General features: G+C 31.0%; 3 protein-coding genes across 3 annotated transcripts; 1 reads left to right on the top strand and 2 right to left on the bottom strand.

The window, feature by feature from the left end:
- Positions 1 to 4,558: 4,558 nt before the first annotated feature.
- LOC107639895 (uncharacterized) lies at positions 4,559 to 5,075 on the bottom strand. Its single transcript, XM_016343453.1, has 2 exons — positions 4,822 to 5,075; positions 4,559 to 4,736 (listed from the first exon to the last, which is right to left on the bottom strand). The coding sequence occupies exons 1-2, from the start codon at positions 5,073 to 5,075 to the stop codon at positions 4,559 to 4,561; spliced, it is 432 nt and encodes a 143-aa protein (XP_016198939.1).
- A 650-nt stretch (positions 5,076 to 5,725) lies between these two features.
- LOC107639894 (uncharacterized) lies at positions 5,726 to 6,429 on the bottom strand. Its single transcript, XM_016343452.1, has 2 exons — positions 6,135 to 6,429; positions 5,726 to 6,051 (listed from the first exon to the last, which is right to left on the bottom strand). Exons 1-2 carry the CDS (start codon positions 6,427 to 6,429, stop codon positions 5,726 to 5,728), a joined length of 621 nt encoding a protein of 206 aa, XP_016198938.1.
- Positions 6,430 to 9,957: 3,528 nt separating this feature from the next.
- On the top strand, positions 9,958 to 16,920 carry LOC107642261 (protein DETOXIFICATION 27). The gene is made up of 8 exons (XM_016345553.3): positions 9,958 to 10,458; positions 10,531 to 11,072; positions 11,249 to 11,335; positions 11,463 to 11,519; positions 14,924 to 15,162; positions 16,012 to 16,130; positions 16,250 to 16,339; positions 16,435 to 16,920. The coding sequence occupies exons 1-8, from the start codon at positions 10,150 to 10,152 to the stop codon at positions 16,489 to 16,491; spliced, it is 1,500 nt and encodes a 499-aa protein (XP_016201039.1). The 5' UTR covers positions 9,958 to 10,149; the 3' UTR covers positions 16,492 to 16,920.
- Positions 16,921 to 18,126: the final 1,206 nt, after the last annotated feature.

The following is an 18,126-nucleotide window of genomic DNA, read 5'->3' as shown; positions in this document are numbered from 1 at the left end:
TAATATCAAATCACTTTTTAAAAAAAAAATTATATGAAAGTAGTGGGAAGCACGTACTAGACAGTAGGCAAATAGATGCTTCCAACAAGGAATTCGTATTATTGGAAGCAAGGTTGGATCTGATTAGCTATTGGTTAACCTACCATATATGCTCTAACCCCACCGGTGGGTTAGATAAATACATGTGTTTGCTTACCATTGTTTTTCCAAATGGTTGATGATTAAGTTATCCGTCTCTAAATTCCGTGTAATTCTTATATGGACAAGTTTATGATATCTACAAATTTTTTGTTTAAATTATCTAAATATGAGTGTTGAGAAATGGAATTTACTTTTTTATAAAGTTGGAATATGTTTTATTTGCACCACCATAAATTAAAACACACTTTCTTATATATATATATACACTACTTGCTTCTTATACTAGTTTATCATTATAAAATATAGTTAAAATATATATAAAAATAAATAATTATTAAATAATATGAAATAAAATTTTATTCGTCATAAAGCATAATAAAATGGTATAATCTCTCATCAAATAACACTGATTTTTTTGGTTCCAGATATGAATTGACGGCATATTTCATTGGCAAGAAATGCTCTTTACCTTTTTACTTTTAGAAAACTTTCTTTTTTGTTTTTGTTGGGGGGGGGGGGGGGGGGTATTGCTTACATTGTGCTGGGCTGCTGGCTTTTGAAAAGCTATTGCATGAAATAAAAAAAAAAGTTACAACTTTATAAAATTCAAGTCACCACACTTCCAATATCATAAGTTTACTTTTCTTTTCCGACGAGGTATAAAATAATCTTACATCGCAATTCATAAAAAACCCTTTCATTTTTATGTATTATCAGTATAAAATATATTTTTTTTATAAATAATTGTGTATTATTTCATTTATAAAATAATTGATTTTTAAATTTATTATTTAAAAAATCATCTAAATGCATAAATTTAATTAGATGATTGTATAAAAAATTTTATGCTATCAATATATGAAAATTAAACTAAGAAAAAAGAAAAATTCATAAAAATGTATTAATTATTTAATTGATACATAACCAGTAAAGGCAACATATAGATATTTACTTACATATTACAAAGTTAAAAAAATGCTGTTTTTTACATGTAATACATGTATAATCATTTAAGAAAGGAAAAACAAACTGATTGTCTGGCTTAGTATAACATTTTACTATTAGTTTACGAACTAGAATCAAGAGATAAATAAATACATCTCATTGTACTAACTGAAAATTCTCAGAAAATATAACTCATATTATTTCATAAATGTATTAAAAAGATGAAAATGAAATCTTTTTATTTTTTATTTCGTCTGAACTTCTTTAGAAAAGTAATAAAAACTTTTTTAGTTAAGAAAAATAACCCAGTATCCACGCTTTCTTTCTTTTTTTGTGTTGGACTCTGCAGTATATACTGAACACATTGTTTTGTTCCTTATTTTCCCCTACCAAGACGGAGAATGATAAACTATTAAACTCTGAATTTAAGGCCCAGCTTGGGGCTTTGATCATTTTAGGCCCAAAAAGGTGTAGTTCAAAAGTGATGCCCATTTCAAGACCCTAAAACATTGATACCCGTTATGACACCCTCACGCCCAAAAAATTGGTACCCATATCTATGCTCACAACTTGAAATTAGGGAAGAAAAATGTAACGCCAAAACAAAAAGAAAAGGAGAAGTTTGAGTGTTTGACACGTAAATATGACTATGATTGCATTGCATGCTTTCAGTTTCTCCGGAGACGCCATTTTATAATTATCATCAGTTTTCTAATTTTTATAAATAATATTATATTACCAGTATAAATATTATTAGGAAAAGTACGGGGAGCCAATGGAATATTTATACAATGTGTACAATGGAAGTTTAGAGATATAATCATTAGTGTTACCTTTTTCCATCAGCTGAAACTTTTGGGATGAGTGGTATCATGCATGGTATTAGAGCGCTAGATCCGAAAAGTTAAGAGTTCCAGCCTTGGTGAACCCCAAAATCAATTTAAACTTTTGGGAAGATGTTTATTATCGTTAGTACTCGGATGGTTATTCTAGATAGTATGAGAGATGTTCATTTTGTAATTCAATAGCCCATTGTACACATTATACAAATAATCCATTGTCTCCCTAGCGAAATCCATATTATTATTTTAGATTAGTATTTGATTAGTAATTATTTACATTTATATTTATATTTATAAGTATTTTTATATAAAAAATATATAATTTATATTTATATTATTAAAATATTTATACACATAAATTAATAAATAATTTATATTTATATTTTTTAAAATTTATATATATAAATTAATAAAATTGCTGCCCAATAGTTTTTTAATTTTTATTATGGCTATGGCTTTTTTCTTTCTTTGTTAAATAATTAAAAATAGGACCGTCAGATAAAACTCATTTTTGGTTGGATGAGAGACTCTTCACTCTTCAGGACCTGTTTTTAAATGGATGGCCATGCATGCACGCCAAATAAATGAGAAAATATATAACTTCAGCACTTTTATTAAAATTTAATTAGTATTTAATTAATAAAAAAATAATTATATATTATTAAATATAATTTTATATCATTAAAATATTAATAATCACTAATTAATAATTATAAATTATAAAATTTATTAATTTTTAGTAAAAAAATATTTTATTCAAATAAAAATTAGACAAATTAGGTAATAAAAAAATATTTTAGTCAAATTAAATAAAAATTAGTTGAACTTGCATAAATGATGTATCATTCTTTCTCATTTTTGCTGTATTCTCTGTATGTTTTTATTATGTATGAAAATAGAGACCTTATGTGGCCTGGTTTTATATTTGAGTGTTTATTTTGTTTCGTTTCTCTATGACTCTTGTTCTAAAAGATTCTGACCCTCAGGAAAATGATCGACGACCAGAGAGAGGAAGAACTGCTCTATCCATGCAATAAGCCATTAACACTACTGCATTAGATTGTAGGTGGGTAAAGATTTAAACAAATCAATCTCCAGAATGAAAAATAAAACCGTCTTAAAAAATCTTAAACTGTTTTTGAACAATTATAAAAATTCCGAAACAGTTATTTTGATGAACAAAACAGTCCTTCAGAGACAGTTTATTTGCTTCAAAATGTTAATGGTTGCTTCTTGTTTTATTTAGATAGAAAAACAAGACACTACAGATTCGAATGCTACCCACTTAGAATATAATATACAATGTTTATCATGATTTAGATTAATTTATTATGAGAAATGTTAGGGGACAGCAACTTTTGTGATTTGTAGTCATCAAATAGTCATCAATGATGGTTTTAATGGTGTGAGATTTCATCTAATGACTCACTTTTCTTTGCTGGTTACATACTGACCAGAATTTAACAAAGTTGCTAACCTCTAAACTTTTCCATTTATTATTTTGTTTTGTGTTTGCGGTTCAGAGCACACTGCAACATGAAAATTATCATTTTTTTTAAAGTAAAAGCTCAACACTCAAGTGAAATAAGGTAAGACAAAGACAAGAACGATAAAGGCATAACAACTCCTATATCATCTCGGCATAGTCATCAACAACATGAATTTATACAACGCCACTCCGAAGCACATGAAAATGATTGTTCCATACATTCGTCAATTCTTATTGTCTTACTACGAAATATGACATCATTTCGGCGTAACCAAATAGTCCATATAACTGAAAAGAATCCAACTATCCAGTACTTGCGCCTCTCTTTTCTCATAGGCACAGATCTCCAACTCTCAAGATGCTCTTTCAAAGTATCAGGGACAATCCTTGACTGTCCAAACACCGAGATCCAAGCACACCACACATGTCAAGAGTACTCACAAGTAATCAATAAATGTTGTACATTTTCAACATTTTTCTTACACAACATACACAAATAATCATTCTGTTGTAGGGTTTCCAGTCTACTTAGTCGGTCCTTTGTATTGACTCGGCCTAGCTACCAAAACAAACCAAGCGAATAACTCCACTCGAGGCGGGACTAGACCTTTCCAGATTTTCTTTGTGAACCTGTATCTCAGAAGCTCCTCATTCAAGATTTCTTCTTGCAGAACCTGCACAAATGAATTAGTAGAATAAACGCCTTCCTTATCAAATTTCCACACCACTCCATCTTGCACATCTGCTATCAATCTAACAGATTGCAAGACATGAAACAGTTGGTTCAATGTATCTGTCTCCCATTGTCGTAGTTTCCTTCTCCATTGGAAGTGCCAAACCCACTCTATCCCATCCCAGAACCCACAATCCCCTATTATTGATCCTTTTTTGTTTGAAATCAAGAAGAGTCTCAAAAAGGAGTCTTTCAGCTTCTCCACTTGGAGCCATGTATCCTCCCAAAATTTGGTGGATCTTCCATCTCCTACTTCCATAGCAAGGTCATCAATCATCTTTTACCTGACATATTGCTCTCTTATTTGCACTTGACATATGTCTCTCTACGGACCCCCCTATTCGATAATGTCTAAGTTGACAACAAGTGATTTGGGTTCAAATTATTGTAGGATCATACAATCTTCTTTCATAGAGGACAATCCTCTTTAGAGAACTGCCACCACCATTTAAACAGTAAAGTCGTATTACGGACCACCGCATCACCCACCCCCAAACCTCCTAGCTTCCTTGGTGCATGGATCAGCTCCCACTTCACAAGGGCCATACCAGGTCGACCATCATACTTCCCCCCAAAAGAACCTCCTCTGTAAGGAGATAATTCTTCGTGCAACCGCAGTAGGCATCTTGTACAAACTCAGGTAATAAATAGGTAGGCTGTTAATTACCAACTTGACAAGTACCAGCTTACTAGCCTTACTAAAGATCTTTGCTTTCCACAAGCTGAGTTTCTCTTCCACCTTATCTATAACCGGCTTCCAAGTTTTTACCAACCGCGAATTTGCTCCTAAGCTAATGCCAAGGTACCTCACCGGTAGAGCTACCTCTTGACAACCTAGTAGCTGACACATCTGGTTAACCCACTCCTGGCTGCAGTTCACTGGTATCAAGTTAGACTTCTCAAAGTTAATGCTCAAGCCAGACATCATTTCAAGCACCTCAGAAGCCTCTTATAGTTTCTCAGTGTCTCCTCCTCTGGCGAACAGAATAATATAGTTTCATCAGCAAATTGTAAGTGTGATAATTCTATATTATCCTTGTCTAATAAGAGTGGAGATATCCGACCATTTCTAACTGCCTCCCCGATCATCCTGTTAAGCACATCCACCACCAGAACAAACAAAAACAGCGATAATGGGTTGCCTTGACGTAGTCCCCTCTCCATTTTGAATGGTTTTGACGAAGACCCATAAACCAGAATAGAGATAGATGCTGATGTAACACACTCCCTAACCCACGCCCTCCATTTTCTTCCGAATCCCATCTTCTTCAGCACAGTATCAACAAAACACCATTTAACTCTGTCATAGACTTTTTGGAACTCCAGTTTAATAATTGCTGATGCCTTCTTTTTCCGTTTTAACCATTGCAGAGTTTCACATGAAATTAAAGCTCCATCATGTATCTTTCTCCCCTTCATAAAGGCACTATGTGATTCTCCAACTAAACCTGGCATTACACTCCTTATTCTTCGTGTCAACAGTTTAGAGATAACCTTATAGACACACCCAACCATACTGATAGGTCTGAGATCTTTTATCTCCTTAGCCCCAACAAATTTCAGAGTCAATGCTACTCATGTGACATTAGCGTCTGCTGGTAATCTAGCTGTCTCAAAGAAATTCATCACAGCTGCAGTGAATTTCGTTCCAATCTCATTCCAACACTTTTTTATAAAATTTATGTTGTATCCGTCACTCCCTGAAGCTTTAGAAGATTCACAATTCCAAGCTGCCTCTTTCATTTCCTCTACTGATGGTAGCGCCTCTAAGTTTTCCGCTTCCTCCCTCTCTAAGCAATTTACTAATCCATCCCTAAAGCTCACCCTTGGGGACGCTTCCTGGTGGTACATGTATTTGTAAAACTCCCGGACCGCAACCATGATTCTTGCTTGATTCCTCACTAGCCTCCCATTAATCACCAAAAACTCAATACGATTATTCCTTCTTCTCGCCGAAGTTATATTATGGAAGTACTTGTGTTACGATCTATCTTATTGGCATGTCGAGATCTTGACATTTGCTTCCAATGCACATCCTGTCTTAGAGACCACTTTTCGCAGTACCTCACTAATGCCCTTCTCCTTGCCTCTATTGTACCGTCATATCGTCCACTAGTAACCATATCATCCACCTTTCTGATCTCTTCCTCAAACTTCTTAATCCGCTCAGCTATATCCCCAAAATATTGCTTATGCCATCTACGTAGTGGTTCTGACAGTGCTTTCATCTTCTGTAAGAATTGTACGTCACCTAGTTCTCTCCATTCTTCCTTCACCATTCTCAAGAACCTTCATGCGTGAACCACGAGTCCAAGCTTCGGAATGGCCTTTGACCCTCAAATCTTCTGCTGTCTTCCATAATCAAAGGGCAGTGATCCGATAGACCTCTCGGACCGCCCCTTAGACGTATCTCCGGGTACACATCAAGCCACCCCAAGGAGACTAGACTCCTATCGATACGACTGCACGTCTATCTCCTAAACCATGTATATTTTCGATCATTCAGTTTCAAATCAATAAATGCCATATCATTTATCCAAGTTCTAAAATCTGCCCACCCCAAAGAGACTAGGCTCCTATATATTTGTTGGTTTACTGTCTTCCAATCCGAAAGTATGGTCGTTGTTAGGTGGGTTGTTCGCCATGATTGTAGGATGACTTCCAGGTTCCTAGGTAATGGCGCCAATGTTCCGGGGGTTACCTGAAACGTTGAGGTTGATCTCAGACGAGGTGTCCTGACTTGGTTGAGTCAGCCGTGCCCGACTTGTTGGAGCTGAGGTGCCGCTAGTCCTTGATTCCTTGGAGAGATGGGTGGTGGTACCTGCAAGAGACTCCGATGCTTAAGTTAGCATAGGCTTTAGGCAGATTTTCTGTAGAATTGGAATATGAGTTATACTTGGGGGCTCCAGTGTATTTATAATGGTGCTTGGCGATCTCCCTTGAGATAAGATTGCTATCTTATGTTATATCTTGTGGGTGAGATCATATCTTTTGGCAACCGCCTTTCAGCAGGCGGTAGTTTCTCCGTATTAGGCCCATTTGGGCCTCTTTGGTGGTCTTCCGAGCTCTTTGAAAAGAGGTCGGTGGTGGGCCAACCTTCCATGAGGTCGGTCCTTTTGTCTAATCCGACCCTGTAGCTCGGGTCAGGGTATGAACACTTTTTCGTAAAGGTGAGCTCGAGGTTGGCAGGGCCACCGGCGGCATTAGCTAGTACCTGGTATGTCTTACTCGGTCTAATGCTAGTTTGGTCGTTTTGCTGTATTAGGTCCGTCACATGCATACTTAGCTGACGGTTTGCTGAGAATATTCCAGATAGTTTCGGATTAAGCGGGTGTGAGTGGGATACCTCTACTCGAGAAATCCTCCACTGCCCTGTCATTTTATCTAATGCTAAATAACAACGGGCTTTGCAGTTTGTTGAGGCCACTGTTTTTCTTCTCTTGGGTGCCTTTACACGGGATGTGCGGTATCCATCTCTGTTACAATGCAAAGCCTGATTAACAACAACCTTCTGACCGTTTTTAGTCTCCCAGCCGGTGGTTCTTATTTTGATGACAGAACCAGTCCTTACCACATATCGGCAATAATATGCACATGCATCTTCTAATGTGCCGAAGCACATTCCCTCCTCGAACTCTAGCTCCTCGTCACCAATAGCTTGGTTTATGACCTGGAAAAAAAAATGAAAACCAACCTAATAGTTAACTATACAAAAGTGGCTAATTTCACTATCGAGTATAACAAATAAAACACACTACTGTAATTTTAGGTGCTAATTTCGTGCCACTATAGATGTTAACGTGGATATTAACTTCGTGTAATTATGGATGTTATTCATATGAACTTATTGATTGCATAAAGCATAAACTTTATGAATATTATGCATATAACTAAAGTGCTAAAATTGGCAATTCACTAAATAGTACAGTATAAGTATAAATGCACATAAAAAATACACGAAAAAATAAACCGGGTTATAACCATATCTTATCAGAGCTAGTGTAGTTTTCTATGTTCTCGGAAATTGTTTGACTGACAACAATCTCGTTAGGTGAGTCCGTCTGTTGTTCAAATTCTTCAGCACCTTTTGCCATAGGTACCGTATTAAGGTCGAATTCAAATGCCATACTATTTGCAATGATAAAGGCGACTTCTTGTAAAATTTCTTGGCTCATACACTAATGTGCTTGCAATGGTATTATTCTTGTGATTTTTGAATGAACATAATTGAATTAACGAAAGATATATATTAAGGTAGTTTTCATATTTCATATCTCCATTAAGTTATGATAAATACCTTAACGGACAAAAAATTAATTACAATTATTAAATGTAATTGATATTATCATTACCGTTCTTTATTATTATTATTATTATTATTATTATTATTATTATTATTATTATTATTATTATTATTATTATTATTATTAAATATAAAAGTCAAATTATAAAAAGAAATATTAAGTATTGATTACAAGAATGCCTAATAGTAAGGGATATAATATTATAATTAATATCATTAATAAATGAAATTGATAAGAATATGATAAGTAGAATGATAAGAGAGTGGGATAAAAAATAAAACTATTATTAAATAATATAAATAAAATAAATTATAAAAAGTTTTAGTTAATTATGGCAAATGCTAATTAAAATAATGTCCGTATAGTAATCTCTCAAGATGGATAAATATTATTTGGGAGCCACTCAGATAAAGACGCTTAAAACGTCTTTTTTTAAAGATGTTTTTCAGTAATTAGAATTTAACATATATAATCGATTAAATCATGTTATTTTTGTCAAAATTAGGCTAGACAAATTGATTTAACCGAAAAAAATGATTAATCAAATCTTGAACTGGTCTAAATTAATATTATTTTTTTTATAAAAAATGACTACAATATCTTTATTATAGAAATTAATTAAAATATATATATATTAATTTTAAAAATTTATAATCCTAATCCTACGATAGAAAAATAAAACACTAAAATTTAAGATTAATAAAAATATTTTAGTCATTTTTTATAATAGGATATTATAGATATTTTTTATAAAAAATAATACTAATCTAAATTAATTCAAAATTTAATTTACTATTTTTAATCAGATCAATTTATCTAGCCTAATTTTAATAAAAATAATACGATGTAATTATTTATATGTGTTAAATTTTAATTATTAAAAAACATCTTTATAAAAAAAGACGTTTTCGCTTTACTCCCTTATTATCTACCATCTAATCTAATGACAAAATAAGATGAGGTAAGCAATGACTCCATGTGTATGTGACAAAACTCAAGAGATGAGGCCAACCTCAATTATTTTGTGTTTCAAAGACTTGACCCCACTTGGTCCTTCTTCCTATTTTAAAACGATTGATTAAAATGCCGAAAAATATGAAAAAAAAATTATATTTTATATTATAAAGATAAAAAACATATGCATAAAAAATATACAAATATATATCATTTATCTCTTATTTGATCCTCTTTTGTATTTGTATAAATATTTTAATTTTGTACACTTAGTTATAATTATTACGTAGATTAAATTCTTTTTCAATTGTTGACTACATTTTTTTAGCATTTAATTTAAGTTAAAATTTTAAATAAATATTAACTTAATAATTATGGTTTTTTTTTTTTAATTTTTGAAAAGTGATATTATTATATTTTGTATATATCTATTTTCTATATTTAAAAAAATATATTTTTTACAATTAAAATTTTGTATATTGTAGGATTTTTTTTCTTTTCTCTAAAAAACAAAAACAATATATAAGAGAAGCGTATAAGAAAATTTGAACAAATATTCCTTGTCTAAATTTTTATTTTAAAAGAAAAAAAAAAGGTGTTTTCACGAGTTAGGTATATTTAATGCCTGTCTAGTGCCATTTGTACGAGGGGCCAATTGATTTGTGAGTTTTGAACTTGTCAGCCTCCTCCTCCTCTCATAATTTTTTTTGGTTGCAAAGTTCATAGTAACTTAGAAAAAGCATGCCAAACAAGGAGAATTCAGCGCTAGTGGAAGCAAAGGTTCCTTTGCTAAACAGTAACGAATCTTTAAGAGTTCATGAAAATGGAGGAATCGTTGATGATGATGATAATAATCAAACGCTGTCTCAAAGAATATGGATTGAATCAAAGAAGCTATGGCATATAGTAGGCCCTGCAATCTTCAGCCGCATAACTTCCTACATGATTTTGGTGATCACACAAGCCTTCGCAGGCCACCTTGGCGATCTTGAACTCGCAGCTTTCTCCATTTCCAACAATGTCATCGTCGGCTTCGACTTCGGCCTCTTGGTATGCAAATCGATACTAATCATTCAATGTTTTGATTGATTTTATTTCTAATAATAACTGGCGTTGTTTCAGCTGGGTATGGCGAGTGCGTTGGAAACTCTGTGCGGGCAGGCGTATGGCGCCAAGAAACACTACATGTTAGGCGTATACATGCAGCGATCATGGATAGTTCTCTTCATATGCTGCATCTTCCTGGTTCCTCTCTACGTGTTTGCGACGCCGGTGTTGAGAGTTTTGGGTCAGCCGGAGGAATTGGCTGTCCTGGCCGGCGAGGTGGCGCTGTGGATGATTCCTCTTCACTTCAGCTTCGCGTTCCAGTTCCCACTGCAGAGGTTTCTTCAGAGCCAGCTGAAGACAGCCGTGATAGCATGGGTGTCGTTGGTGTCGCTGCTGGTGCACATCGCCATTAGCTGGTTCTTTGTGTCGCAGCTGAAGTTCGGGGTGGTTGGAACAACCGCCACGGTGAATTTCTCGTGGTGGGTCATGACTTTGGGGTTGTTTGGGTACACAGTTTCCGGTGGCTGCCCAAACACTTGGACCGGTTTCTCGCTTGAAGCTTTTGCTGGCCTTTGGGACTTTGTTAAACTCTCTGCTGCTTCTGGTCTCATGCTCTGGTAATTCTTAACTGATACACAAAATAAATACTAATATTGCTATAAAATAATACTTCTTAACACTGCGAAAAATTCTCTGAATAATATATACGTGTATTTCTTAAGCTTGTTTTACCTTTTATGAGGTGCTTGTAATTTATTCTTCATCATTTTTTTTTTCTTTTTATTTATTGCAGCCTGGAGAATTGGTATTATAGAATTCTGATACTGATGACAGGAAATCTACCGAACGCAGAGATTGCTGTGGATGCTTTGTCCATATGGTAATGGTTAATCCATTTTCATTTTTGGCTTTTTGCTTTGAATCTGCAAATCAGAACCTTTCGTCTTTTTCATGTGGCTCTCTTTGGTACTAATGGATGCTGTGTTCTGAATTTGTGTTTTTGGCAGCATGACAATCAATGGCTTGGAAATGATGATTCCTCTGGCATTCTTTGCTGCTACAGGGTAATTACAATCTTTCTCATGCTCTCTTTTTGTTTTGTAATTATTTATGTGTTTTTATTTAATTATTTAAATTTTTAGACGAGATTATTCATAACAAAAATATTAGGATCCTTGTCCAAATAGCTTAAATTTCAATTATTAATAGTACATTATTTATATAAATAAAGATAAAATTAAAGACCAAAAAAAATAAAGATAAAATTCAATTATTTTATTATTAAGTGAATAAAACTTTTAATAAAAATCTTCTCGCTTTTTTTTGAGACTTTGTTAGATTAGGTTAAATTAGTCAAACAATAATTATTAAGATTCCAATACCAATCATTTAATGGACTTTTGCTTTAATTATGATTTACATCACTCATTTAACTATTGATAAAAAAACAATGAATAAAAGAGTAAATTATTATTTTTACTCAGAAATATTTAAAATACTGATAAATTTATTTATAAAAAATAAAATTAATTTTATATTCTTAAAAGAAGAATTTTTCGTTATAAAATTACTTAAATTTTAAATAATTATTTAAAATTTTTAAACTATCTCTCCTAGCCTAACATATCTCATTCTCAATTCTCAATTCCTAATTACTTACCATCTCAATTCTAAACCTTTTATTATTATCACCCAAATTATTTTTTATTTAATTTTCATCACCATATCTACGGTTGTTGTTATCACTACCGCCATTACCACTGCCTCATTCTTGTTACCACCACATCATTACACTCTAAAAACTTGACAAGGAGAGGCGTTGTGCATCGAAAACACCAAATTCGAGCACCTTCAGCTTCTGCAGTATAGACTCATCTAGCAAACTCGTTCGAAACTAATAACGATGGAGCTTCTCGACTCCTGGTAGACTTCTGTTAGGTAGATGTTATTTAAACATGTTTTTTTTTTTTTTTGTGGAAATTTAGAATCAGTATATTCCATTCATTGAGTTTACTTGATTTTTATATAGACATTTTTTTTTATTTATTTTATGTTATTTTTTTTACTTTTGAGATTAGAATTGAATTCTTAACCTTTTAGGTATAGAATTCTGATACATAAAAAGTATCTGAAATCAAAATATAATAGAATGGAATAAGAGAAAATGTTAGCATTTAGTGAGAACCATAAAGAGAGTTCGAGAATTGTAATTAAAAAATTCTAGAGTGAGAATTATAGAAAATGAATGTGATACATTGTTATTAAACCCTAAGCTAAATTGCAACATATTATTTATACACAGTGAACACATTTTTAACTGATTTACCACTCAAATAACAGAATTAGTGTCAACTTCTAACAACTAACGGTCTATTAGTTATTCCTAACCATTAAAAAGAACAATTTAAAAATTTTAAATAATTATTTAGAATTAGGATAATTTTATCATTAAAAATTTAATTTTTATGGATATAAATCAATTTTTTTTTTTTGTGAAAAAAATTACTAGCGTCTTAAACCTTTGTTGATAAAAATAATAGTTTATCATATCAAACATAATGTTAGGGTAAACGTAGATCGGATTGGATATGACCAAAGTTTCAATTCGATCCACACTAAATTAATCGGATCGGATCTAATATCTGTAGTTTTTTAGTTTGGATCCAATCCAATATGCACATTTGCGGATCGGATATATCCGCAAAACACAACAAATATTTTTAATAATTTATTTTTATTAAAAAATATCAATAAAATTTATTTTTTCTATTCTTTTAAATATGTTTATTCTTAAAATAATATTAAATATATATTTTTTAAATAATAAATTAAAATAATACAACATATATAATAATAATTAGTTAAAATAAAATATAAAAATAATATTTATTTATTTATTTATTTTTTTTATGAATACACATATATGTGAATACTTACACAAAATCCATAATCCAATTTTATTAGTGTACGAATTACATCTATATCTAAAATTTTTATATTAGATTTAAATATCAGATCCAACCCATAAACACCCCCTATAATGTATCCGTACGCAACGCGTAACAACAAAAGAGGGCCTTACAAAAAAATTTGCGTAGGTGATTAGGAGTTTTGGACATTAGTAAGAGTTACGGGTATGAATGAACACAAACTGTTTCCTTTTTCACATAAATATATATAGACACATACATAAATGATAAAACTCTCGTCACTTGAAAATTAAAAAGAAATAAAATAATGAAGAAAAATGATATACGTGTTATGCGGGTAGCTTTGGAAAAACATCAAGTTGCCTGATCAGAACAAAAATGTGCATTATTGATATTGATATATATACGGAAGTACTGTTTGTCATCCAGCTACAACTGGAAATAAATAAATAGTTTTACTATTATTTTCTTTTATTTCTTTTCTTAATCAAATTTTGGAAGTCTCTAGTTAGATTGAGAAGGGGCTAATATTATTGTTGGCTCATGATGATTTCGTAATCCAACATAAATTCCTTTCTGAATTTGAATTTCCAATACAACTGGGTCAGTAAGTATATTTTATAATTTATAATTATTAATTAATTATTATTAATAATTTTAATAACGTTAGATTACATATTTTTTTATTAATTAAATACGAACTAAATTTTAATAAAAATATTAATTTTTTAGATTTTATTTTTGAATTCTAAATATTTTTTATTTATTTTAATTTTTACTGTTTCTCTTGATTAAAAGAAATAACAATTGTAATAATATTTGACACGATTCTATTGGAGACAGGAACATCCTCCATTTAATAAAAGGTGTAACAATCAATTGCGTGGCAATGTATTGTTCAATAATCTAAAATTAAGATGAGCTTATGAATAAGACCAAAGAACAAATGTTTGGTCAGCAACTTTCTTTTGCTATTAAAAAACTCAGTTTATTGTTATTATTTTGTTGAGTACAAATTGGTAGAGAAATAACTAATATAGAGCCAATGCTTGAAATAGAAGAAAAAAAAAGAAATTCAAAAGTTGATGCTTCTCACTTCTCCCTCATTTTTCTTTTTTTGTTTCTATTTAATCTTCGATTGAAGGGTTCTCCTTTGGTCACTTTCATTGAATTATATTCCAAGCTTTCAATTGAACATTGGAAGTTGGAACTCGAATTTCGACTTTTCTAGCTGAAGCCTTGCTATTTTTCTGGGTCAACAAAGATTGGCTAATTGTGTTAGAGTTGTGTTGTTCCTTAAACACACTTAGGTTGACCCAAAAAAACTTAGGTTTGACTTAATAAAATAATACTTAAGAAATATTAATTTTAGTTATATTATGAAAATTTAATCCTATGTGAACTTATTTTATGGTAGTTGAAGATCATATACAGCAAATTGTATACACAATGTTCCTCCTATAGCATTATATTCTTTATTGATATTTAAAAATGTTCTAATGACACTGTAATTTAAGTTAGTATTGTGCAATGTGTAGAGTGAGGGTTGCAAACGAACTTGGAGCTGGGAATGGTAAAGGAGCAAAATTTGCTACAAAAGTATCTGTGATGACATCAATTGCAATAGGACTGTTCTTCTGGATGTTGATTTTGATATTTCATGACAAATTCGGATACATATTCTCTACTAGCAAACCAGTCCTTGATGAAGTTAACAAGCTTTCTCTTCTGTTAGCCTTCACTATTCTCCTCAACAGTGTTCAGCCAGTTCTTTCAGGTATATATTTACCTTCCACTTTTTCAAATAGAAGAATGTTAATTATGGCGATATACTATCTTTTTCTATTAAATGAGATGTGAGTTTCATTATTTTGCTGTGAAAACCACACACATGTCATCAAATTATAAATGGGAGTATGTTGATACACACTATCTGTTGATGCTTAAATAGCATTAGTCATTTTCCCTAACCAATACTTAAAGGGATATGTAAGTGTATTTTGGCTAAGGTTTCGAAAATCGATTCGGTTATTAAATCAATATAATTAGATATTTAAAAATTAAAAAATATATATTTTTAATTTAGTTTCTATACATGATAAGTATAAAAAAATTTTACACAAACAATTAATTATGTATTATTATTATATTAGAAAAATTAATTAGTTTTTAAATTTATTATTTTAAAAATGATCTAAACACATAAATATGATTGTGTAAAATTTTTGTATTATTAATGTATTAAAATTAAATTAAATTTTTAAATATTTTTTGTGTTATATTACTTTAAACTGATTAATCACTAAAAACTTAGATCGATTCAACTATAGCAAGTTTATCGATTTTTTTGACCAAATTTTTTGGTTTTTAACCATTTTGCCAACGACCAATTTTTATCTTAATTTTTCATTAGTTCAGTCGAACTTACATGATAGGCCCGATTCGTTTCGCCATTGATAGATATACATAATTACATATTCCAAAAAATTACAGACATCACTCGCCTTTCGAATATTTGATCTGAAATGGAGGATTGTATACTCCACTCAGTTTTTTTTTTTTTTTTGGACGGGAACTCCACTCAGCTATATGCTGATGACTTTTTTTTTTTGGATAATTTGAACAGGCGTGGCAGTAGGATCAGGGTGGCAATCATATGTTGCATACATAAACTTGGGCTGCTACTATCTCATTGGGGTTCCTCTTGGATTGTTGATGGGCTGGGTCTTCAATCAAGGAGTTATGGTGTGTTTTCTTTCCGTCTTTCATCTTGGGTTTCCAAAATCAAGGCTTCTTAATTTCATTATTTGCATAGAATGTTAGTTTAATGTTCAATTTCTTCTATTGAAAACTTGAACAATCAGGGAGTTTGGGCTGGAATGATTTTTGGTGGAACAGCAACTCAAACATTATTATTAGGCCTTATAACCATTCGATGTGACTGGGACAAAGAGGTAATTTACCTTTTATCATTTTGATTTTTAAATATGAGAGGCCAGGATCCAAACCTTTGGATATTGTAATTTTATTTCATCCTTCTTTTTGGCAGGCTGAGCGAGCCAAATTGCATTTGAGAAAGTGGGACAATCCAAAAGAACTGAACTAATTCTTCTTAATTTTATTCCAGCAGCGTTTCGTAATTTATTTGTTTTGTGTAATGAATTAGTGATAGTTGTAGTTGTGTAATGAATTAATGTTCGTTTTTTTCCCTCTCCCCTGTGTTGTGATTTGTTGGTGTCGGTTGCTTTTTTTCCCAACCTTAGCCAAGTCCAAAAAAAAAAAAAAGGATAAAACAAGATTAGTTGTTTTTTTTTTTGGTAAATAAAGATTAGGTGTTGTTATTAATTGAAGAATGAATTTGTTCATAACGTATAATGGGCTATTATTATTATTGATGCCATCCATACCTCCACTGAAAGAATTGGCATCTTCTGTAATCAGGCTTCAAACTATAGAACTGTGATATATTGTTTTTATTATTATTACTACTATTTTTTTTTTACTAAACTGTGATATATTGTTCATTCTTGAAAAATTCTCTCTCTCTCTCTCTCTCTCTCTCTCTCTCCTCTAATTGTGTTGCAAGTACTTTTGCTCTCATAAAGTGTGTTTACAATGAATAAAAATATAAAATAATAACTAAATAAAAGTGTAGTGTTGTGAAATAATAATAGAGAGAAAAAATTTTATTATCTATATAGTATTACTAAATGTACTTGAATTTTATAGTTGATTTTTCTTATATTGAATGTATATATAATTATGAGGAGTGTTAGGGGTCGGTAGATTTTGTGATTTGTAGTTATTAATTAGTCATTGTTAGTATTTTTAATAGTGTGAGACTACATCTAATAGTGTACGATTATTCACTTTTTTTTTATAGTTAAGTGCTAGCCAAATTTTAATAAAAATGATGACTCCTATATTTTCTCTATAATTATATAGACATTCATATATTTATAATGTATTATAATATTTTTTTAGATGTCTATTTTTGAGTATACCTTGTTAAAAAAATTGAAGTGAAGGAAAAAGAATAGAATATTGTTTTGCGAAGATTATTGACAAATAATACAAGGCTCACATGAGTATTAGGCTTTAAGCTCCTTAAATTGAATTGAGAAAATGAGTTTTGAAAAGGATATATTGATACCATGTTTCCTCATGATATAAATGCTTCCTGAAGATTATTTGATTTGATGTTTGATGCATTACAAATGAAAAAAGACCAAAAAATGCAGGAGTCCTGGTAACATTTGAATAGATTTCTGATCTTTTATCTTTTTATTTATTTTATATTATTTTTTTATTTTTGGAGTCTATTAAATATTAAATTTTAGATTTTTTAGATATAAATTATAAAACTTTAATATTATGTCATAAAATCATTCATTTTAAAAATTTAAATTGATAAGAAAAAACAACATTATTAATGATTATATTTCTAACACTATAGATGTATGGTCGAGATAGAAAAACTTTTCACGACCAAGTCGTCAATAAAAAATGATGGCGTTGGTAAAATGATGTTTTCTTTTTCTCAGTCCAAGACCATCATTATATTTTTGGTTTAGTTCTTCAATTTAATTAGTTTGCTTTACTAATTGATTGAGTTTTTTCTTAATTTTGTTTGTAACTATTTGAATTAATTTCAATGCTATCAAAATTTTATTTAACTATGAAATTAATATAATAATTGTAGCAAAATCTAATTTATGAAAAAAAATATTTTGTAAATTGT

This window comes from Arachis ipaensis, chromosome B5 (assembly GCF_059453495.1).
Source record: "Arachis ipaensis isolate K30076 ecotype BB chromosome B5, ASM5945349v1, whole genome shotgun sequence".
Lineage (NCBI taxonomy): Eukaryota > Viridiplantae > Streptophyta > Magnoliopsida > Fabales > Fabaceae > Arachis > Arachis ipaensis.
This window is presented reverse-complemented; position numbering and strand designations above follow the sequence as displayed.

Bases quoted from the DNA above. Each gene is read 5' to 3' on its own strand.
- LOC107639895 (XM_016343453.1), bottom strand. From the start codon at position 5,075: ATGTCTGGCTTGAGCATTAACTTTGAGAAGTCTAACTTGATACCAGTG. The intron at 4,737-4,821 runs GTTGGTAATTAA...ATCTCCTTACAG, and splicing joins AGTAAGCTGGTACTTGTCAA to AGGAGGTTCTTTTGGGGGGA.
- LOC107639894 (XM_016343452.1), bottom strand. From the start codon at position 6,429: ATGGTGAAGGAAGAATGGAGAGAACTAGGTGACGTACAATTCTTACAG. The intron at 6,052-6,134 runs GTAACACAAGTA...ATGGGAGGCTAG, and splicing joins ACATGCCAATAAGATAGATC to TGAGGAATCAAGCAAGAATC.
- LOC107642261 (XM_016345553.3), top strand. From the start codon at position 10,150: ATGCCAAACAAGGAGAATTCAGCGCTAGTGGAAGCAAAGGTTCCTTTG. The intron at 10,459-10,530 runs GTATGCAAATCG...GCGTTGTTTCAG, and splicing joins GCTTCGACTTCGGCCTCTTG to CTGGGTATGGCGAGTGCGTT. The intron at 11,336-11,462 runs GTAATGGTTAAT...TGTTTTTGGCAG, and splicing joins GTGGATGCTTTGTCCATATG to CATGACAATCAATGGCTTGG.